This window comes from Pan paniscus, chromosome 13, assembly GCF_029289425.2.
Source record: "Pan paniscus chromosome 13, NHGRI_mPanPan1-v2.0_pri, whole genome shotgun sequence".
Classification (NCBI taxonomy): Eukaryota; Metazoa; Chordata; class Mammalia; order Primates; family Hominidae; genus Pan; species Pan paniscus.
Window position 1 is genome coordinate 136,564,488 of NC_073262.2, and position 24,037 is coordinate 136,588,524.

Here is a 24,037-nt window from a genome sequence, read left to right on the forward strand (position 1 = left end):
CTGGGAGGGGCGATCTGGATGGAGGAGTCATGGCCCCCTGGGCTGAGGGTCTGAGAGCAGAGTGTGGCTGAGTGGTAGGTCTGCTCTCTGTCTTAGACATTTCTGCATTCGGGAGTTATAACAGGTGACGTGGAAGTAGTTTGCAAACCGAAGGAGGATTTGCAAGGGAGTATTGATTCAATCAAACTATTCATCCAATAAATAAATGCAGATCTCCTTTATGCACTGTGCCAGGCCCTGGAAGTCTAGTGGTGAACAAGATACAGTCCTTGGCCTCAGCAAGTTAACAGGGGTCAAACAGATCATTAAACAAATCATGATGCCCACAGCTTGGTGCAGGTTGAAGGGGCTACACAGGCAGGTGAGCACTTGCTCAGCCTGGGCATTGTGGGGCATCTCCCTGAAGAAGTGATGAGTGAGCTGAGCCTGGAGGATGAGCAGGAGATGACAGCTGGAGGGGTATGGGGAAGAGGGCTCTGGACAGAAGGTGGGACCCCAGATAGGAAAGTCAGGCCCAGAGAGAGAGGGAGGTGGGCACAGTCAGGCCGGGGAGGTGGAGACCAGCAGGGCCGAGCGCAGAGACAACGCGAGAGCCTTGGAAGGGGTGAGGAGGAAGGACTGTTGCTGGGATGTGGTGGGACAGACAGGGAGGAGCTTGGAGCCAGGAGGAGGGGACTCAGGCAGACACGGTATGCAGGAACGATGGTGCTTTCATTTACTGTGTCTGCAGGACAACCCCAGAGGTTGAGTAGGCATTGACGGGTTTTGTCTTGAGCTTGGGATGTGGGTCTGAGTTAGACTTTGGGAGACGAGGGGAGAGGGGCCTCCTGAAGTATGGGATGGGGGCATATTAGAGTGAGAAAAGCAGAGCAGGGACCCCAGGAAGCATTGCATGACAGATCAGGTTTTGCAATGCCCAGAATAGCAGCCTGCTCCAGAGCCCAAGAGGGAAGTCTTGGGCGTTAGAGTCTCAGGATGACCTGGGACATGCTGACCCCCAAGCCCTACCCACCACCCTTCAGGGGCAGGGGTCTTCTTTTCTGCCTGAGGTGCAAGTCCTCTGGCCAATACAGGCTGCTAGCCATAGTCTGCTCTGTAAATTCCCTTCATCCTCAATTCATTACTTAGCAAGTAGCTATTGCAAGCCCCACAGATGTAGTGCACTGTGATGCATGTGGTACAGACTGCCCTTTCAGAGCTTGCAGTCTGGTGGGGCCATGCACTTGGCCACTGCAAAGAGGGGGTGCCCAGGAGGGGATCCTGACTCAGGGGTGAGGGGCCAGGGAGGATGGGCTGAGGGGTGGAAATGCCATCTGGGTCTTGGAGGGTGAAGAGGAATTAGGCACAATGACCACGATGGGCCGAATGGAGCGTGGGACATTGCATGTGGCAAAGGGGAGAGGTTGGAGGGAAAACGGCATTGGGGTGAAGCTTTGAAGGAAGCCCTGTTACTGTTTGTAACCCAAACTTATCCCCTCCAACCATCGTCACAGAAAAGATGTCCTTTCGGGCAGCCAGGCTCAGCATGAGGAACAGAAGGAATGACACTCTGGACAGCACCCGGACCCTGTACTCCAGCGCGTCTCGGAGCACAGACTTGTCTTACAGTGAAAGCGTAAGTCATGCGCATCACCTGTTTGAAAGGTTATCACTGTAACCTTTGTAAGGCGTCAAATCCTGCATTTGCACATTGACTTTTAGAACATTTTAAATGCCATGTCTTTAAAATTCCTTTCACTACTTAATGCTCAGTGCTCTTGTTTCTGGTCTGAGCCTTGAATCACAGTCCCTTCTCCAGCTCTATGGCCAGGGTCTCAGTTTGGGTCCATCTGCATTTGTTCTTGTAATGGCCTCCTAGCTGCACTCCTTCACACTGTCTCTCCTGGTTCCAGGGCAGCTTCTACGCTGCCTTCAGGACACAGACGTTCCCAATCATGGCTTCTTGGGTGAGCTGGAGTCGGGGCTGGTGCCAGCGGGAGGTGTGTCCTTAGCACCTCTCTACCTCTTCCTGCCTGGCTTTGCTGACACTGGGCTGAGTTCCCTCCTGCAGGTTTTCCACCCACTCTCAGATCCTGTCCAACACTCTCATATCCTGTCCAACACTCTCATTTGTCAAGAAATTAAGACAACATTCCAGCCTGACATCCAGTTCTCATGGACTACAGTGTTAAAAGTTGGGATAGCGGCTAGCTTTGGAAAGCTTGGTGGTGGGAGGCAGTTCTGGGGTGTTGCTTAGGATTTTGATCTCACGGGTGGGTTCCATGGGGGCTGACTTTGTGATCTATCATTGAGCTGTAAGAACACACACACACAAACAAACACGCAAAAACCTGCTCTCCCCCAGTTTGTGTCTACCTCCCAGGGCCTGGGCTAGGCAAGTGAGGCACCCCTGATGCAAAAGTTAAGGAGGTGCCAGCCCTCAGGGTCTGCCCCTGCACTTGCATGCCTGGGGGGACTGAGCACCTCCTTGCACTTGCTCCCCAGTCACACCTTAGTCCTGGCCACAGGAGAAGCAAACAGTGGGCCAAGGGTGGTGGTAGCTTTTCCAGTGTTTACCCCCTTGCTCTCTTCCTTCAACCCCAGTGACGAAGCACCTCTGGGAGGGCCCTTCTGGAGGGGTCCACCTGGCCTCAGCATCAGAGCCCTGGAAGACAGACAGAGTCTGTCTCTCTTTTTCTCTTTCTTTCTTTCTTTCTTTCTTTCTTTCTTTCTTTCTTTCTTTCTTTCTTTCTTTCTTTCTTTCTTTCTTTCTTCTTTCCTCTTTCTTTCTCTTTCTTTCTCTCTCTCTCTCTCTCTCTTTCTTTCTTTTTTTTTTTGAGACGGAGTCTCGCTGTATCGCCCAGGCTGGAGTGCAGTGGCGAGATCTCGGCTCACTGCAAACTCCACCTCCCGGGTTCATGCCATTCTCCTGCCTCAGCCTCCTGAGTAGCTGGGACTACAGGCTCCCGCCACTGTGCCCGGCTAATTTTTTGTATTTTTAGTAGAGACGGGGTTTCACTGTGTTAGCCAGGATGGTCTCGATCTCCTGACCTCGTGATCCGCCCGCCTCGGCCTCCCAAAGTGCTGGGATCACAGGTGTGACCCACTGCGCCTGGCCGAGGCTGACTCTTTCTTGAGCCTGCCGCCGTGACCTCCTGCTGGATGGGTCTCCTCTCCTCAGCCCCTGCGGGTGACCCCCTCCCAGATGCAGGCATCCCTATGGGTAGAACTGCTGAGACCATGCAAGAGCATCTCAGTTCTGGCGGGTTCCTTTTTGCCCCCTAAGCACATGCACACCTCTGCAAAGTGCGTTTTCAGAGGGTTTTTTAAGCAACAAAGCAGTTTTAAAAAATCATCACCCTTTTTCCTTGATCATTGATTACACAGATTACACAGCTGTTTTCTTCCTGCCTGTTAAGTAGACTTGAAATTAGTTAAGTGGATGAAAAAATTACAAGTAAAAATGGGCATCACAGACTTTCAAAACTGTACAGGTGAGCGCTGAAGCTATTTTTGCTTTCAAAATGTTTGTGTTGAAAGATACATAGAGCTCTTTCCCATCTTGCAAGATGGCGGGTGAAAAAGTTGAGAAGCCAGATACTAAAGAGAAGAAACCCGAAGCCAAGAAGGTTGATGCTGGTGGTGAAAAAGGGTAACCTCAAAGCTAAAAAGCCCAAGAAGGGGAAGCCCCATTGCAGCCGCAACCCTGTCCTTGTCAGAGGAATTGGCAGGTATTCCCGATCTGCCATGTATTCCAGAAAGGCCATGTACAAGAGGAAGTACTCAGCCGCTAAATCCAAGGTTGAAAAGAAAAAGAAGGAGAAGGTTCTTGCAACTGTTACAAAACCAGTTGGTGGTGACAAGAACGGCGGTACCCGGGTGGTTAAACTTCGGAAAATGCCTAGATATTATCCTACTGAAGATGTGCCTCGAAAGCTGTTGAGCCATGGCAAAAAACCCTTCAGTCAGCACGTGAGAAAACTGCGAGCCAGCATTACCCCCGGGACCATTCTGATCATCCTCACTGGACGCCACAGGGGCAAGAGGGTGGTTTTCCTGAAGCAGCTGGCTAGTGGCTCATTACTTGTGACTGGACCTCTGGTCCTCAATCGAGTTCCTCTACGAAGAACACACCAGAAATTTGTCATTGCCACCTCAACCAAAATCGATATCAGCAATGTAAAAATCCCAAAACATCTTACTGATGCTTACTTCAAGAAGAAGAAGCTGCGGAAGCCCAGACACCAGGAAGGTGAGATCTTCGACACAGAAAAAGAGAAATATGAGATTACGGAGCAGCGCAAGATTGATCAGAAAGCTGTGGACTCACAGATTTTACCAAAAATCAAAGCTATTCCTCAGCTCCAGGGCTACCTGCGATCTGTGTTTGCTCTGACGAATGGAATTTATCCTCACAAATTGGTGTTCTAAATGTCTTAAGAACCTAATTAAATAGCTGACTACAAAAAAAAAAAAAAAAAAGATACATAGAAAAGAATGTATACAGGTGAATTTCCAGCTTAAAAAGAATATTGAAAAGAATGCTGTTGTGCCCACCACCAGCTTGAGAAATAGCATATCGTCCCCATGTGGCCGCCCCGTTGGCTTTCCTCTCTCCTGTCAGAGGTTATAACCACTATCCTGAATTTTTTGTTACCCATTCCTTGCTTTTATTTATAATTTTATGACTTGAGTATATGTATCTCTCTAAACAATACATTGTTTAGTTTTGTTCTGTTTTGAACATTCATGGAATTGTACTATGAGTATTTTTTTGTGAGTTTCTTTCTTTTTTTTTTTTTTCTCAAAACTGTTTTTGAGATTCATCCACGGTGAGACGTGTAACGATTGTTGATTTATTTCATGGCTATGCTGTGCCCTACTGTGTGCTTATGTTTGTTCAGCCTAAGGGGGATGGTATGTGGATTTCTGGTCTTTGCTATGAACAGCAATACCACTTGTAACATTCTTAGATGTGGAAGTCATGACTAACTGGAAAATATTCTTTGAGTTGAGGCTTGGTGGGTGAAGGTAAACATCCCTCTTTCATGGGGTCTGGGTTTAAGACATATGACTTATGGGGAAACTTATGTTCAAAGGATTGGGAAGATAAGGCACGTGGTCACCCTTCTCTGATACCACAGGACTTGCAGGGGCAGAGGGTGAGAAGGGAAGGGGGCACATTGTGAACTTCATTCCAGGAGAAGGGACATCCCCCTTTGCAGTGCATGGCTGGTGGTAGCCTTGCTGCAGGGCATAAGAAGTCAGGGCTGGCTCTGGTGCCAGTGGCCTGTCTTATGAGGCCAACTGTGTGTAAAGTTGTCTGAGAACTCCAGCTGCCAGTATCTGGTGACCTGTGGGAAGTGGCACTGGATTGCTGGGGAGAGGAAGTTCCTAGCAGCCCCACCTCCCCAGGGAAAGGCAGCCCTCTGAGGCTGAATATTTATTGCCAGGCAGCTTTGCCAGGCATTCTGGGTGTGCAAGTCATTCATGGGGCAATTCTGCCTTTCTCCACCAGAGACTCTTCCTCAGGGAGGTAACTTTACTGGCAATAGTGGACAATATTCAGGAACGGTTGTATCTGTTTACTGCCCTCCCCTTCAACTATGCTGGGTGTTTATTGCCTTTGATATTTTTACTAACCTGGTAGGTGTGAAATGGGATCTCACTGTGGTTTTCCTTTGCATTTGCTCATTCTGAATGAGGTTGAGCTTCCTTTCATATGTTTATGGGTTATTCTCTTTCAACGAATGCTTACTCTTGTCTTTGGCCATTTTTTTCCCATCGGATTGTCTGTCTCATTCTTACTGATGTACAGTGCTTATATATTCTGGCTGTCAATCTTACGATGTTTCATACATGATGCAAATACCTTCTTCCACTTTGAGGAGTGTAGGTATTTTTAAAGGAGTTTTTCCTTTGTTTCCAAATAGTTTGCTTCTGCTAACTTAAGGGAAGCTTTTGGTTTATAAAGGCTTTTGGTTTTTTGTCAGAATCAGGTCCCAGATGTGCCTAACTACCTCTCCCATGGAGGGATAAATACATTTATGAAGGGTTTTTGGAATATGTCTTCTTTTAAACAGCAAGCATAAGAGGAATGGGAATCTGCATTGATATATTATTTATGAAAAACTATCATCCAATGCCTATATTCTCCCTGGTAGCCTTAGAGGTGGAAAAACATAATTTGTATGTGTATAATACTGTTTATAAATAAGATAAGTCCAAATCACTTCTAGAAAAATTTTCCATTTAGTTATAAAAATTTTAATGTATGCATCTTTAAAAAAAATTTTGTATACTCTAAAGGCATGAACAAATGCTGGATGCTATGAATATGTGGTAAATTCTTAAAGCCTTTGAAGTGGGGTTACATCATATTTAGTATTCATCAATATCAGCAAGGGGTGAGAATAAATTAGTAATGTGTTATTCAATGTTCTCTCTCCAAAGGACTTGGTGAATTTTATTCAAGCAAATTTTAAGAAACGAGAATGTGTCTTCTTTACCAAAGATTCCAAGGCCACGTAAGCTACTATTTTCCCTCCATTTTTGCTTTCCACGTTCAAAAAATTATCAACCACCCTTACAACAAACAAACAAATGCTCCCTAGTTCATTATTAAAGATGTCTTCGTCTTATAATTCTCAGAAACACTGTGTGCGCAGGAAGGATCTGGCAAGGAGCTTATAGTTGTTACTTAGAGCTATACAATTTTGTTTGGTATTTTCAGCTTTGGCAATAGTTGGAAAAGTCATTGAGGGAGGCTGTCACTCTCTTCAGTATTCCCATGAGATTGAGAACCCACCTGAGTGACCTTGGTAATGAAAGTTGTTTTACAGCTGTTGGCTGGCAATACCATGCATGTGTACATATGTCCGTCTTACTGGCTCCTCCGTCAGCCTTTTCTTCCCTGCTGTTGACTTTAGGTCTTTCCTTCTAATTGAGTGTTCATCTGCTCTAAGTCTCATGTGTTTTGGAACATTAAGGCTGGGTTACAAAAGCAGGCTTCACCAGCTCAGCCTACAGGAGTTCTTCAATAACTGTTGATGAGCAAGTGAGTGAGTGAATGGGTCGACTAGTGCTCACCCTTTGTGTAGAAGATGCATTTGAATCTAATTAAACAATTTTTGTCCTACCTCCCACTCTCCTTATTCCTCTCTGCCCCTTCCTTTTTGTTGGCTGGCAATGCAAGAAAGAGTCTAGCTATTAATTGCAAGTTGCTGCTGTAGTTTATAATGAAAAGACTCTCTGTTGAACAGGGGCAATGAACAGAGGAAGGATATAGAAATAAGGAAAAAAGCTTTAGAACCAGCTTTGGTTTCAACCTTGACTTGGCTGGCTCCTCACTGTGTGTCCTTGAGCCAATTATTCTCTTTTCTAAAGCTAATTCTCTTATCCTAAAAATCTAGCAAAAGTATACCTCATGGGTTGTGGTATTCAAGACACAGCATATAAAATACCTACCATAATGCTTCAGAGCATAATTCTTACTTCATGTGAATTAGAAAATGAACACCAGAAAAACTAAGAGATCTCTGCCTTGTCACTGGTAAAAACATACACATCATGAGTCATTCTGACAAAGTGTAAGCTTTGTAAGTCCACTATTTATCCCCTGTATGTTTCATGAATGGGACTTACATACTGGATTGCTAATGCTATCAACCTCCTTGCAAGGAAGCTGTTGCTACCTTTAAGGCAAGTGAGGTCCAGAGAAGTTCAGTATTTTACCCATGGTCACATGTGCAGTGGAAGATGGATGAGAGACTTGAGCCCAGGCTTTCTGATTCCAAGGCTGTGCCTTCTCTATACCATCAGTTGCCTCCCTTTCTAAGAATGGCATTGCTTTGGGCAGAACAAATTCCTCAACACATTCTCAGTTACAGATGTTCAATCTAACTGGCATAAGTGGAAGCTGGAGCAGGGATTCTGTGGGGTGTGATAATGGGATCTTGTGGCTGAAAAGCACAGCCAGATCCAGGGCTTCGACAACGTCGCCAAGACTCTGTCTCTTTCCACCTGTTGTTCCTGCCCTTCTCTGATGGACGGGCTCTTCACTATTGGAGGCAAAATGGTCATTGTTGGTTGTGCGTTATCAGCTTTCCATTTGCCAATTAGAGCAAAGAGGGCCTTGCTCCTAGCAATTCCATCAAAAGTCCTGGGCTGATGTTTATGGCTCTTAATGGTCTTGCTTGGAGCATGTGCCTATCTCTAAACTAATCCCTGGGGCTGGAGGATGGATTAGTTGAGGGACAGTGGAATATGTTGATTGGCAAGGCTTGGGAGATGTGTCCAGGTGAACTCAATGCAGAAAGGCATGATTCCTCAAGGAAAATCAGGGCACACTTACTAGTGGAAGGGGAAGTAGATGCAGGTTAGGGAAACCTGTGGCTGTCCACCTTACAGTGCTTGATTACAGCTCAAGTCTGGGTCAAAATGAAGGGAGATGTGGTGGGCAGCCGCAGCCCTCAGCAACACAAGCGGAGCACAGGAACACCTCAGGGTCTTCCAGTTCCCATCTCAGAAGGTATGCAAGGATGCAGGATTCTATAATCTTTGAATCCCCCATGTTTATTATTTCTCTCTCTCCACAGGTAGTGGGATCACTCCATGTAATCTAAGTTACCCATCAGACAAGGGCATCAAATGAAGTGATGATTAGTTATATTGATACCCTGGTTTTGCTGTTACTTGCCACACTAGATGACCTAAGCTGCCAAAGTCTCCCCTGAGAGTTCTCAGGGTTGCCACCCTAGTGCTAAGACCAACCCACCCTTGCCTCTCTACTCTAACTTCTTGTGGACGCTACTGCAAGATGGTGCCGCACTTTTGCCCCTGCTGCTGTGTCCTCTGAAATGTGCTGCCAGCTTAGGAGCCACCTTCTGGCACACTATGGGTAGTAAGCTCCTAGGTCTGGTTTTGCTCTAGTCACTTCTCACTTCCTTGGCCATGCTGGGTTCCAGGTAGAAACAGAAAGAATGCTACCTTCACAACAGCAGCACTGTGCAACAGAACTTTCTTCCCTGGTGGAAATATTCTATGTCCGCACCATCCAATATGGTAGCCATTAGCCACATCTGGCTATTGATCATTTGAAATGTGGCTACAACAACGAAGGAATGTTTTTAATTTATTTAATTTCACTTAAATATAAAATTAAATAACCACGTGAGGTCAGTGGCTACCATATTGGACAGTGTAGTTCTACAGGATTCAGATTTGGTCCAAGGGGGTAGAACTAGGGTCCTGATGCTTTCCTGTCCTCTTCATTTCTCCTGTCTGTCATCCCTATTCCTCCTTCAGGTATCTGCACTCCTAATGTCTTCCTGGCAATTTCTTTTCTCCATTTATAAACCAGTTCATACAAATTGGTTCTTAGAGGGCTACCAGCCCATAGACCAGAGCTGCCAGGCAGCTCTCTTGGTCAAGGTCACCTGTGACACACCCCTACCCTTAGCAGGGAAAAGGGCCCAACAGTTTGTTTTCAGTTATAGCAAGAACAGGTGGGGCGGGGAATTCTCTCCCCCATCCTCCAATAAGCTTGGGTGGGTGGACAGATCCCAAAGGATGGTGGGACAGTGGAAGCTATGGAGAGAGAAGAGGAACATCAGGAAGTAGCCTGGGCTCAGGAAGTGCCCTAACACTTAGGAAGAGAGAGGGCAAGAACATTGTGCTGAATTTTGGTTGACATATCTTGGCCACACTGAGTGATGCCCTGGGAACTGTTCCAAAACAGAGGTGAGTTTGCTGCTGGAGGGTGATTTTGGATCCAGTCTCTAGCTCAATCGTTATAGCTTTAGAAAATATTAAATGCCTTGAGAAATATTTGGAATAGGGATCATTTCCATACTGTGTGGTAATTAAGACTTTTGGTTACAAGGAGCTCAACTACCTAAACTTAAAGAGGGGATTTACTATAAGGAAAAAGAAATGCCACCTAAGATCAGAGAGTGGTCAGGCCTCTGGAGTAGTTAGAAATGGTGACTGATGAGGGGGTACTCAGCAGGTCCCCTCTGCCCGTTCCTGCCTCCACCTCTCCCTGCACACCTGTTCTCTTCTTTCTCAGAGTAGCTATGATTGTGCTGTGGTGCCTGATCTTCCATGTCACAGGCCTAGACCTACAGAGAGACAGGAGCAGCTCTTTTGGTCCTAATTTCAAATTCTTAAGAAAGGGATGCCTATGTCAATCCTGGATTAACTTCCCATCCTTGAGCCTGTCAATTATGAACATTTCCACAATTCAGTTATATGAACAGGCTCATCTTGATCCTACTGTGTAGATGAGGTTGGAGAGAAGAGACAGTCTCACTGCAGTCCACGTCATTGCGCCATCTCTAGCAGGGACCTGCCTCCATGTATCTCCAGCAGCATCCCCAACCCCCAGGAGAGCAAGCTGCTCATGAGGATTGCTGCTGAGAAGCATTTGTTCCTCATTATAGAATTTCTTTTTTGAGTGGCTTTGGTAGTTACCCTGGGCTTCCAGCACTTCAAGAAGATCACTATCAGCAGAGCAACTCCAGTTGAAGCCAATTGCTTTCAGGCAGCAGAAACTTGGCCACAGTTTGGCTGGGAATCCATGTGCTTCTGGACTGGTCATAAAATTTGCCCATAAAGCAACTCATTTCTGCTCTTATTGTGTTTTTAGAAAAGTCATAGAAATGCATATCACTATTACCATCTTGTAAATGAAAATGTGACCTCCTGCCACAGAGTGCTTTTAGAATGAATCCTACATTTTGCCATATGTTAAGTAAGGTGAACAGTAAAGAAGATCTTGAAAACACAGCCTTTCTCTGGCCATGAACAGCTATGTATACTTAAGCTTGTATTCTGGAAGGAAAACATATCTACTTTACAAAAATCATTGAGGATACAAACCATTTAAAAGAAGACCAATCAATGTATTTATTTGCTCATTTGTTCATTCATTCAAAGGACATTTGCTAAATGCCCTGATGTGCCAGAAACATGGGGACAGAGAATATAAGATAAAGAGTCCAGCTGGAAGCAAATGCTAACAGGATTTCCTCAGTTTGTATATCTTTATTTGGTTCAGCCTGTGCAGGGGATCCTTGCTCCAGAGTCACCATGTATGGTTGCCTGGGCTGTGCACTGCACAAGGATGCTGGGGTGAGTGGGGTTGAATCTTGTTATCTGACCCTGCATCCTGGTGCTGACCCACATCTGCCAGAGGGGGATGCCTTTTCTGGTAGGTTAGTGGTGAATGGCTGACCACAAACTTTATTGTGGGGTCTAGAACACGGATAAGAGTGATGGAGGCACTGATCTTACCAGGACTTTGGCAACAGGTGTAAACTGAGACTATTCTGGGCAAATCAGAACATTGAGTCACCCACTGATAAAAGGAGAGCTGTGCCCTTAGGGCCTGTTTCAGTGACCAAACATGTCTCCCACTTTGCTATTCTCTAGCCTTCTCAGGACAGAACTCTCTGTTCTCCTTCTCCACTGGCCATGGCCCCCTTGAATTCCTAGCACCCTTGGATCTTGCCCTAAGATTGGTCAGAGAGACAGCAGGGAGGGATGCAGAACCAAGTGGGTGGGGCAGGCAGAAGGAAGCTGGGAGGAGGGTGAACAGTGCCTCACTGAGTGGGAGTTGTTTTTGGCTAAATGAGAATCTTGGTTGTTGTTGTTCCTGTCTTTGGAGACCACATCTCTCAGGATGCCCTGGATAGAGAGGTCAAATAGTCATAGAATGTGTTTTTAGATTTTTTTTTAACTGCATTTTTGCTTCTTTTCTGTTGTCACTGCCCTCATTAATCCTTGATTTGCATGTAAGGCACCACAATAGCCTAAGTCACCTTGATGGAGCAGGTGCCACATTCCAGGCCCAGTGAAACACTGTGCATCATTTCCAACCCTCATGGCAAGCCTGACAGGGGAGGGGCTGTGCGAGAGTAAAAGGAGGTGTTTTGTTTGTTTCTCTGCACTTTGCCAGATGTCATGCTTAGCTATTCCTAAGAGACCAACTTAAAGGCAGGAAGGACATCCCGCTCATCTTGGGCTGCTGTGAAGCTCAGCCCAGGGCTGACTCAGAGTGGATTTTCGGTCAGTATCTGTTGATTGAAGGTGGTATGTTGGCAAAGGCACAAGGGAAGAGGATTTACCACTGACTGCGTTTCTTTTTATCCTCTTTCAATTTCCTGTTATGCCTCTCTGTCACCTAATGGATGAATTTAGTTCCATTGCATTTTTAACGAGAAGATCTCGTGTTCATTTACCGCACAGTTTGTCCTCATCTACCCCAAATTATTGAAAGTCTCTCTAGCAGCTAATGTCCAATAAGGAAAGGATGATCTCTCCAGAGTCTGGAACATTTTGGGTCTCTGCCAAGGGAATGCATCTTCCCAGTGAGTTCAGCCCATGGGAAGGATGTCTCACCTCACTTCAGAATAGCCTTACTGGCTGGGCAAACTGGCAGGGTTGGTGCTGAGGCACTGAGGCCAACTCAGGGCTCCTGTGTATTATGAAATGTTTGAGAAGCTGAATAAAGTTTCCAGATTTCTGAAACTTAGTCTCATAACAGCCCCATGGACAGAAGATAGATTCCATGACAGCAGGGCTTTGTTCTGTCCTATCAGCACAGAGCCAGCTTGTTGATGAAGGGACAATAAACACCAGGGATAAGACATCAAACTAGTTTCTTTCGTTCTTTCCTTTTTTTTTTTTTTTTGAGATGGAGTCTCGCTCTGTCGCCCAGGTTGGAGTGCAGTGGCGCGATCTCAGCTCACTGCAACCTCCACCTCCTGGGTTCAGGCCATTCTCTTGCCTCAGCCTCCAGAGTAGCTGGGATTACAGGTGCCTGCCAACATGCCCAGCTGATTTTTGTATTTTAGCAGAGATGGGGTTTCACCATGTTGCCTAGCCTGGTCTTGAAATCCTGACCTCAAGTTATCCGCCCACCTCACTCTCCCAAAGTGCTGAGATTACAGGTGTGAGCCACCGTACCCGTCCACATCAAACTAGTTTCTACACAACCGAGATGATGAAAACAGTCTGAAAATAAGACTTGAAGGTATCCTTTGTGTGTCTATTTAAGCTAACAATACCAGTTTCCATAAGCAGGCTCAATGAAATCCTTCCTTCCTGTCCACACCATCGTGCTTATCAGGGAGAATGTGTGCAAGTGTGGCTATGCCCAGAGCCAGCACATGGAAGGCACCCAGATCAACCAAAGTGAGAAATGGAACTACAAGAAACACACCAAGGAATTTCCTACCGACGCCTTTGGGGATATTCAGTTTGAGACACTGGGGAAGAAAGGGAAGGTAAGCAATGGTTTTCTACTTTGGCAGCTAATTCATAGGCCAAAATGACCTGGGCTACCTTGATTTACTTGGAATTGTCTAATAGGATGGAGGCAGGAGAGATGGGTAGTAAACACCAAAAATGATTGCAGAAAAAGATACATCTTGTAAAAGCCAAAAAGCAGTTATTAGGCTATGCTCAACAGGAAAACTCAACAGGTTAAGGACTGGATTATCACCTAGCCTCCTGTGTCCACACGCAAGGCAGGCATCCACGTCACATCCACCTTGAGCCCTACTGCTACTGAGGGCCCCATGAATGCTTTTGTGAACCCTACTGCTTAGCTCTGCATACTCCTGAGGTACATATGGCCCTGAATATGCATTCCCTTCATACTCACTGTGCAAGCTCTCCAGCAAGGTTTCGCAAAGGTGTTTAATGATCAGAAATAGCCTTTCCTACATCCTCCATGCTCCCAGTCTCAATGAGAGCACCGTCCACAGGCTGTTCCTGCAGGGCCCGGGCCTCTCATCTCCCAAACCCCCATGGCATTCCTGGTAGGTGACCCAGCCCATGGCATCCCTGGGAGGTGACCCAGCCCCATCCACTGCTGACTCCCCCCAGGGCCTCTGCCCTGGAATGGGCCGGCACACTCTCTTGCTGCCTGCAGCTCTGCCCACCTCCCTGTGGCCTCAGCATGGCCGCTGGAGGACTCCCTAAATGTAAAGCCTACCCTGTTCCTACCCGGCTTCAAATGCCTCAAGTCACCCCTCTGCCTTCAGGACAAAGTCCCAAGTTCTCCACCTGGCCTGTGGGGCTTTTCAGGGCCCGCGCAGCGCCCCCACTCCCCCGAGTCTGCTTTCCTTCCGTGAACCCTGAATATCTGAGACAGGTCTCAGTTAATTTAGAAAGTTTATCTTGCCAAGGTTGAGGAGGGATACCCGTGGCACAGCCTCAAGAAGTTCTGACAACATGTGCCCAAGGTGGTCAGAGCACGGTTTGGTTTCATACATTTTAGGGAGACATGAGACATTAATCAACATATGTAAGATGAACGCTGGTTCCTTCTGGAAAGGTGGGACAACTCACGAAGCAAAGGCGGGACAACTCGAAACGAGAGGGGGCTTCCAGGTCATAAGTAGATAAGAGACAAACAGTAGCATTCTTTTGAGTTTCTGATTAGCCTTTCCAAAGGAGGCAATCAGATGTGCATCTATCTCGGTGAGCAGAGGGGTGACTTTGAATACGGTGGGAGGCAGGTTTGCCCTAAGCAGTTCCTAGCTTGAATTTTCGGGCCCCAAGATTTATTTTCCTTTCACACTTCCACTTCCTCATGGGGCCTTGGCACGGCGCCCGCCTGGGACCCCCAATGCCGCGATCCCTGCTGCCCCCACCCCGCCCCTCTTCTAGAAGCAGGCAAGCGTGGGCTTGGAAGTTGGGGGGGGATGCTAAACCCCGACCTCAGGAGAACACAGGCCTATCCTGATACTTCTGCTTCTCTCCCCATAGTATATCCGTCTGTCCTGCGACACGGACGCGGAAATCCTTTACGAGCTGCTGACCCAGCACTGGCACCTGAAAACACCCAACCTGGTCATTTCTGTGACCGGGGGCGCCAAGAACTTCGCCCTGAAGCCGCGCATGCGCAAGATCTTCAGCCGGCTCATCTACATCGCGCAGTCCAAAGGTGCGGGTGGGAGCAGCGACCGCGGGTTCTTCCATTCGGGCTGCACCAAGTTTGGGGAGCAGAGAAGGCATTTCCCGTGTGCAATTCCGGAGAATCCGGGTGCTGCTAGAAGCATCTGATTAATCGTTATTTTATTGAAAGCCATATCGTCAAATGAATGGACACGGAGCTCTGGCAGATAGCGGGGGAGCTTCACACAGTAACTCTAAATCAGCGTTAAGGTGCTTCCTTAGGGGAATTTTTTTAATCTTGTAAGATTTTCATTTTGTTATTAACACACGTAAAATTTTACCCAGAATTTCGGTTCAGGTGAATTGGAAAGGACAGTTGTAATTCGCTTGTTCTGTAATTGTGAGATTGGTGATGCATTTTTGAAAGTAGTGACAGTGCCTGAGAAATTGTGAGCACCATATAAGTGTCTGATTGAGGTCAAAGCAACTAAGCCTTTGTTACTTGAAACACTTAGCATTTTCTTTCTTTTCAACTTTATATTTTAAAAAATTTTGAATCTACAAAATGTTGCAAGAATAATGCAATGAACATCTGTACATTCTTCACCTAGATTCACCAATTGTTAACATTTCCCCACGTTTGTCTCAACTTGTTCCATAAATATCTACGTATGACTTTGGGGGGGACCATTGAAAGCAGGTTGCAGGAATCATGATCCTTAACCCCCTAAGTACATGAGCATGCCCCTCCTGAGAAAGGGGGTTTTCTCACATAACCCAGTACAATTTTCAAACCCGAACAGTTACCATGGACCAGTACTGCTATCTAACGGTTCATACCCGAATTTTGCTAATTATCTCAACAAGGTCCTTTAGAGTAAACATTCTTTTTTCTCAGTTTGTATTCCAAATCGATTTAGCTTTGGTTTTTTTTTTTTTTCCTTACATTTGGAACTGCTTCTTAGCCTTTCCTTGTCTTTCATTACGTTTTTTGAAAAGTGTAGGCCGATTGCTTAGTAGACTGTCTCTCAATGTGGATTTGGTTGATGTTTTCTCATGATTAGATTCAGTTTGTCTAACCTTAACATTTAAAAAACTTCTTTTATGCAGAATTAATATTGACCGGTGGAACTAAGGAAACGTGTCGTAATCTAGACATGGGTTTTTTTTTTTTAATATCAAGAAGAAACTGAGATGTTTTGTTTTGTTTTTCCCGTTTATTTTTCTCAGTTTCCTGACCAACCAGAGGGAACACTGTGGGTTGTCACTTTGTTACAAAATTGAGCAACTCAGCTTCCTTGCTACTAAATCCTGAATACACCTTATTCGTTCATTAAACATACACTTATTGGATGCCTATTATGTACCAGAAATTGTTTTATGTGCTAGGAATACAGCAGAACAAAACGGACAAAAAGTCCCTGGGCTGGGGCGCCTCTTTCTATGTAGATGAAGTGAAGTGATTGAGGAAGTTGAATAGTTTCATTGTTGCTAGTTGTCCACTTGGAGTGCTACCTTCACTTCCCATTGTCTCATTTTAAAAGGGAACGTTAATGGCTGAAGTAGATATGAAGCCATACCCGCTGTATGTGCATGCAGTAAGTCAATCACTGCAAGCATGGGTTTTGCAAAAGAGAAAATATTTATTCACAGGGTTGCCCAGTGAGAAGATGGGAGAATGGTTGTCAAATCTGCTTCCTTAAAGATAAGGATTAGGGATATTTAAGGAGTAAAGAGGCAGGTGTTCTATGGCGTGGGGAAAGGTGATAGGAAGTGGAGAAGGAATGAGGTAATTGGTGGTTTGTGCAGGTGTAGTCAGAGTTCATGGCTCTTCATAGGACACCTGTTCAGAAAATGGCAGTGTTAGCATGATCTGAGGGAGGAGTTTTGGCCCTCTGACCTCGAAAGTTCATCTCTTGGGCATTTGTGCACGCCCTGTTGAAGAGTCAATGGTCTCAGCTGTTTTGAACTGGATCAGAGCAGCTCCCTAGTTCCTGAAAAACAACTTTAAGCAACTATTATCATAGTGACGTACATGTCAGAGATGTTATCTATAAGGAAACTAGTGGTGATTTAGTTATATATTGTTTGGGTACATGACTTTTAGCTATACGGATTTTAAAATCAACTAGAAGGAAGCAATTAAAAGCAAGCAAGGCAGGTGAAGTTTGGCAGGCTTAATTAGGTTAGCTCTCGGTTTCAAAATCTGTCTAGAGGAAGGAGACTGGGTGCTGAGAGGCTGGATTTATGCCCCGTGAGAGCTGGTTAAAAGAAGTAGGTGAAAAACTTCTAAGGATCACATCGTACTTACCTGAAAATATTAGAATGACTTTGATATGGCGATGACTAAAATTGTTCCTCATTGCTGAGACCGTAGTAAAATTAGAGAATGGAGATAGTCAGCAAAGGAGCTTTCTAACGATTGGAGGAGGGGGCTGCCTCTCAGCTCCTGACGCTTCTCTTACAAGAGCTAATCCAAAGAGGCCAGTGACCTCTCTGAGGGTAGATTCCTACATGGGCAACATATTATACTAGGGTCATTTCCAACTTTAGATTCAGTTTTATGCTAAAAAATATTTTTTAGGTATTGTATTTGTTCTACTTTGCTGCCCCCCGCCGCAATAAAACCCTGTATAACCCTTAGCATTGAGAAGATAATCAGATCTAAACCTTAAAAAGGCCAGTGTACAAAACTGTGTTTTATAAAGCAAAGTTATTGACACAAAAGCCATCCAAGGAAGATTCACTTGAATCCAACCAATATGGGGGTCCAGGAACAGAGTGCCCGACTTACCATGGTGGCATTGCCTAACTTGCTTAGAGGCTCTGGTTAGACATTCATTGTCCATAAGAGTCCTCTAGAGGCTGGCTAAAGATACAGACAGATTCCCTCGACCCACCTCCCAGAGAGCCTGATGAGGTAGATCTGGAATAGGGTCAAGAATCTGGTTTTTTTTTTTGAGATGGAGTCTCACTCTGTTGCCCAGGCTGGAGTGCAGTGGCATGATCTCAGCTCACTGCAACCTCTGCCTCCCGGGTTCAAGAAATTCTCCTGCCTCAGCCTCCCAAGTAGCTGGGATTACAGGTGGCCATCACCACGCCCGGCTAATTTTTGTATTTTTAGTAGACGGGGTTTCACCATCTTGGCCAGGCTGGTCATGAACTCCTGACCTCGTGATCCACTCGCCTTGGCCTCCCAAAGTGCTGGGATTATAGGCGAGAGCCACTGCGCCTGGCCAAGGATCTGTATTTTTAAGTGAACACCTCTCAGGAGCACTGTCTGAGGTCCCCTCTCCTTCCTTGCCATACGGCATAGCTGCCAGTGCTGTGTCCTGATGCCTACAGGGATGGGGCCTTTATTTTAGGGGTCTGTGAGCCCAGAATGGAAACTTTGCCCAGTGCCAGTTGACCATTTACTCTTCCTATTTGTTGACAGGTGCTTGGATTCTCACGGGAGGCACCCATTATGGCCTGATGAAGTACATCGGGGAGGTGGTGAGAGATAACACCATCAGCAGGAGTTCAGAGGAGAATATTGTGGCCATTGGCATAGCAGCTTGGGGCATGGTCTCCAACCGGGACACCCTCATCAGGAATTGCGATGCTGAGGTACCGGTGGGACAGGAGGAGGCCTGCTAGGTCATATGGAAGAAAGACCATGGCATGGGCCTGTGGCCCGAACCCTGGGGCTCTGTGATGGAGCCAGCCAGGTCGTGGGGAAGTCTGCCTTTCAAGGAGTGCCTTTGGGACCTTAAAGGAATTGGAAACAAGGATGATGTACCTAATTAACTGCTGGGAAAGAGTTAGCAATGAATGTTTTGTTCATTAAAATGTGTTCTCAGCAATCTCATATCACAGTCAGGTTCTTTATTCTTTATAACCATGGCTTACATCCATCTCAGGTGGGCTCAAAGCCAACTGCAGTATCTTTTTTTTTTTTTTTTTACACCCACTAGGACAGCTATGTTTTTTTTTTATTATTATACTTTAAGTTTTAGGGTACTTGTGCATAACGCACAGGTTTGTTGCATATGTATACATGTGCCATGTTGGTGTGCTGCACCCATTAACTCGTCATTTAACATTAGGTATACCTCCTAATGCTATCCCTTCCCCCTCCCCCCACCCCCCAACAGACCCTGGTGTGTGATGTTCCCCTTCCTGGGAACCAACCCAAATGTCCAACAGTGATACGCTGGATTAAGAAAATGTGGCACATATACACCATGGAATACTATGCAGCCATAAAAAATGATGAGTTCATGTCCTTTGTAGGGACATGGATGAAGCTGGAAACCATCATTCTCAGCAAACTATTGCAAGGACAAAAAACCAAACACCGCATGTTCTCACTCATAGGTGGGAATTGAACAATGAGAACTGCAATATCTTGATTGCTTGGCTACACTCACAGAAATTCAAATCAATGGATATTGTCCTTGGTTAAATGGGCATTAAGAAGGCTGTGAGACAACCACCCCCTGCCCCCTGCAAATGTTTCCTTTGAACATTTTTAGAGAGTAATGAGCATTTCATGCTAAAAATACAAGGTAGACATATGGGGTTTTGTATCAAGTGTAGAATTTTGAAAACAACATTTCTAGTAGTTGAGGAACTTCTTGAGCAACAGGTGTTCTCTGCCCAGAAGCTTTGGACCAAATGTTCAGAAATCCACATTTAAGCTACACCTTCTCCCATCTGGGCTCCTTAGAAGCAGCAAATGTTAAGGATTTTTGGAATTGCTGTGATTCTTCTTTTAGAATTATTTTATTTTTGTGTCTTGGTTACCATTTTTGAGATATATAAGGGGCAGGGGAGAGTGGGAGGTGTTTTTTTTTGTGCATCTTCAAGGAGGAAGCATGGTAGAGGGGAGGAGGAGGCGTTTTGAAGACAGAGAAGTTGGGGTTGGAGTAACCATTCCTTTTCTAGCTGCATAGTCTGGAGCCAGTTCCCTTCTTCAAGCTTTTATAATAATAACCTGTATTGTTATGGGACTGATTTATCTAATTGTGCAGAGTGAATGGTAGCTTCTATTATTATTACTAGATGCCCAACAGGAGATGGCAAAATGATTTCACATCAAATGCCAACTTCAGGGATGAGAGTGGCCTAGAGCAGGCTTTTGAGGACAATGGCAGGCTAAATGGGAAAGAATACCATTATCTATTAGCAATATTTGTAATGGGCATAGGAGTCAATGTAGTGTTGTATAATTATCCCCATGGTAGATGCAGTGCATATGTTAATTCACAGACTCACAGAGAACCTTGAACATGTAGGTATTTTTACCTCTGAATGGGAATGAGAAAAGACTTCAAAATCTCCCTAGAGGCTGTTTATAGAGCCCATTTCCTGGCAACAAGTAAAACTTGAAATGAATATGTAAAGATTAAAAAATGTGCCAATCATTTGGAAATTAAGAAACAACCAACCACCCAACCATCTGGTAAACAAATGTTGGATCTAGAATGATCTTTCAAAAATATAATCTCAGATAACTTAGAAAGCAATGCAAATAAAAACATTACATATTAAGAATACATGTCAATATGTCAGTACAGCCAAAGCTGCACTCAAAGTGAAATGCATAGCCATATACCTTTATTAGTAAAAATAAAATTAATAAATAATTCTTTAATCATAATAACAAAACCTAACATTTATATAATAGCACTTACTATGTACTAGGTTCTATTCTAAGTGTATTACATATATTAACTCATTTGATCTTCATAACAAAACTATGAGGTAAGTACTACTATTCCCCCGTCATTATAAATGAGAAAAGTGAGGCATACAGAAAGTAAGAAACTTTCTTAATGCACATATCTAGTTAGTGGCAGGTTCATGGTGCACAATCTTTTAACCACTATAGTATTCAAATTAATAAATTTAAAAAATAGTATCACCAGCAAAACTCTGAATTCTTTCTGAATACTATTTTTTCCTTCTGTTCTCCTTGAATTTTGGTGGTGATATTATTGTTCAAACTTATTAAATTCTATTTTTGGAGTTAAGATTGAAACACCTTTTAATGCAACCCTGATACTTTAAAACCTAAATGCCTTTGAATGGAGCTTGAGAGTGAGGAACCTTTTTGGTAAGGATTCCTTTCTTTATGTTCCTGAAGCAGCTTTTTATTCTATGGTATTTTGGGAACAAAGTATCCATTTAATTACTTCTTTTTGTGGTCCTGTTGCTATGCGCTTCTCAAGTGCAAAGACTGTTTCATTCATTTTCTAATCCCTAGATCCTGGCATGGGTCACGGCATATGATAGATTCCAGACAGCTATGTATGTGTGCATTTCAATGTCTACTTCTACCTGTATCCAGACACAGACAAACACACACACGCACACGCACACACACACATTTGCACATACACAGTTTCCTGAATGCTGAATTTCAATTTTGTTGAATTTATGCAAAAGAGCACAGGGCAATGAACCAAGAATGGGACTGGGAATCTGATCCTTACACTGGCACTGGCCATTTATGAGAAAATGAGCACATGGCACAACCATTTTGAACTTGCATTTCCTCATATTTAAAAGGAAGTCTGTACTATAAGATTGCTAAGACCCCTCTGGATTTAGGAATCTGGGAGGAGGCATAATGTGATTGAACCCAAAGTATTAGCTTTCTTATGAATATATAAAAATATCATCATGTATCTTGACTGATAATACAATCTCAAAGACAAGTTTCCCTGTACTTTTCAGGGCTATTTTTTAGCCCAGTACCTTATGGATGACTTCACGAGAGATCCTCTGTATATCCTGGACAACAACCACACACATTTGCTGCTCGTGGACAATGGCTGTCATGGACATCCCACTGTCGAAGCAAAGCTCCGGAATCAGCTAGAGAAGTACATCTCTGAGCGCACTATTCAAGGTCAGTGGTTAGGAAGTAGGACACTAGAAGTGTACAATAACCACAGCAGCCACAGCATCAACAACAATCACTACCAACTATTGAGTGATGCGTGAGAAACACACCTGATCAGGTATTTTTATTGCCAAAGAACTGTTATTTCTCTTAATTTTTCCAACACATCAGGAATGCTTCTGCCAGGGTCACTGTGGTATGTACCCTTCAACATGCTAAAGGCAATGATAAATATGGCCATCTTCCATTGTGGTTTGTTAGTATCGAAAGCCGGCTGTCTTCTTCTGGTAGATACCATTTAAGAACAAATACGATCTACGATGACAAATATGAGTTTATGAAACAACGCAATTAACTAGGATAGAAAAGATAAAACCAACCTGCTAGTTTAACAATGGTATGGTTTACTTTTTTGAATCTTGGCTACTTCTGAGTAACAGAAAACAGTGGTCTCAAGAGAAGAATGCAACAGTTGAGTGAAAGCCATTATTTGCCATGGTTAAGTGGCATGTACTCTCTCTCTTCCTGTGGACAGGGTATTGAGATGTGTCCTGCTGTGGAACATGATTATCTTGTGATTTAATGATAGACATAATGACAGGAACTTGTTGGAAATGTTCTCAATTATTTTCCTTTCACAATTGGACATACATGAAAGAAGAAACTATATATGCAATAAACTCTGTTGAAAGACCACTAGTTATGCAAAGTTCTCACTCAAGCAAGCACAGGATTATAGGAGAGCATCATTATTATAAGGATAAACTTAAACCTAGTTTAATTTATAGGTGCAATGGTAAATCATGCACAGGCTTTAAGTATTCAAATATGTATTTTAAATATCAATGACAAATTGCAACATGACCCATGTCATGCTATTACTAGTGTGGAGCAAAAAGACTCATCCATCTTTAATGAGTGGATAATGTTTAAGTCCGTGAGATGTGAAGCTATCTCTCCACACCCTAGGCTCACAGGGCAGAAGCTCTTGGTCCAACTTTTCACAGAGGTAGGTGAGTATTTCCAATGAGCTCAAAATATGCTCTACTTTTTATATTTTACAGATTCCAACTATGGTGGCAAGATCCCCATTGTGTGTTTTGCCCAAGGAGGTGGAAAAGAGACTTTGAAAGTGAGTCCTGATTTAGTTTTCTAGAAGGTTGGCTAATAAGCCTATCCAACAAATTTGTATTTTCAAGGATTTGGGCTCATCTAATCTAACCTAATTGATTTTACTACAGCAAGTAGGTAGTGTTTTCCCTCCACATACTGTTCCCCTAACAGACTCCGGTTGTTCCTTAGTCAAGAAGATTTGGGAGGAGAATTTCAGTGACATGAATAACCTGTGTACTTAGTGTTGGCCTTGACAGTCAACCTGCCAAAGAGAAGAGTTGACATTAACTCGGGAGACTTAAAGATTGTAACCAGCATATATATTAGAAAGCTATGGCCAACCTATCTGCATTGAGATGAGCTGGGATCATACGCACACAGATTGCCCCCAAATCAGATGTTTCCAGACCACCTAAGGCCCATTTATATGCCACCTGGGGATGCAGGTATGTTGCATGATGGAATTCCAAACCCTAAGTGATTCTGAGATCATGGAAACTTCTTGAATGGTTCTGCACCTGCAACACTGAGCAACTGAGCAAGAATTTGACTTCCCAGCCAATCTGTATGGACTCATTACTGAGTTCATCTTGCCTGCAGCCAGGCTTCTGTTTGACGTTTTTTTGTTTTTGTTTGATAATCCACTTGAATCAAAACCTTTTATTTATTTATTTGTTTTTAACTTTTAGGGTCAGGGGTATATGTGTAGGTTTTATGTATAGGTAAATTGTATGTCACAGGGGTTTTGCATACAGATTATTTTATCACCCAGGTAATAAGCATAGTACCCCATAGGTAGTTTAAAAAAAGTTAGTGTAACTACATTTTAGTAAGTATTGTAAACAATTTTCAAGAGCTCATTTTTCTAGGAATAGCACATTATAAGAAAGTCATTTTTAACTCATCTTTTTCATGAATTTCCGCAATGATTTGCATATTCCTCCTTTTACCCATCCTATTTTACCTCTAAGACAGGGAATAGATTAAAGATACCTGGAGCTTAAAGTAAGTGCTGGCAAAGTTATCTGGAATCATCATCTAGTACTTCTCATTATTCTTTTATGTAACAATGGCTGTTTTCTTCATCCATTCAACAGATATTTATTGAGTACCCGCTATGAAATTTACAATTGAGATCATGGTTAA

At 44.2% G+C, this 24,037-nt stretch overlaps 1 protein-coding gene and 1 pseudogene across 2 annotated transcripts in view; both read left to right on the forward strand.

Annotated features, from left to right (window-relative positions):
* The first annotated feature begins 1,349 nt into the window (after positions 1 to 1,349).
* Positions 1,350 to 24,037, forward strand: part of TRPM8 (transient receptor potential cation channel subfamily M member 8) — a 93,957-nt gene continuing 71,269 nt past the window's right edge. The window contains exons 1-7 of one of the 2 annotated variants that reach the window (XM_055109243.1): positions 1,350 to 1,615; positions 6,433 to 6,506; positions 13,112 to 13,268; positions 14,758 to 14,935; positions 18,323 to 18,495; positions 21,610 to 21,784; positions 22,843 to 22,910. In XM_055109243.1, coding sequence (XP_054965218.1) covers positions 1,499 to 1,615; positions 6,433 to 6,506; positions 13,112 to 13,268; positions 14,758 to 14,935; positions 18,323 to 18,495; positions 21,610 to 21,784; positions 22,843 to 22,910 — 942 coding nt within the window. In that variant the 5' untranslated portion in view covers positions 1,350 to 1,498. Of the gene's footprint in view, positions 1,616 to 6,432; positions 6,507 to 8,799; positions 9,721 to 13,111; positions 13,269 to 14,757; positions 14,936 to 18,322; positions 19,459 to 21,609; positions 21,785 to 22,842; positions 22,911 to 24,037 lie in introns of those variants that run through there. The other variant, XM_063595300.1, reaches the window with a different exon arrangement.
* Positions 3,535 to 4,461, forward strand: LOC100984977 (large ribosomal subunit protein eL6-like; annotated as a pseudogene).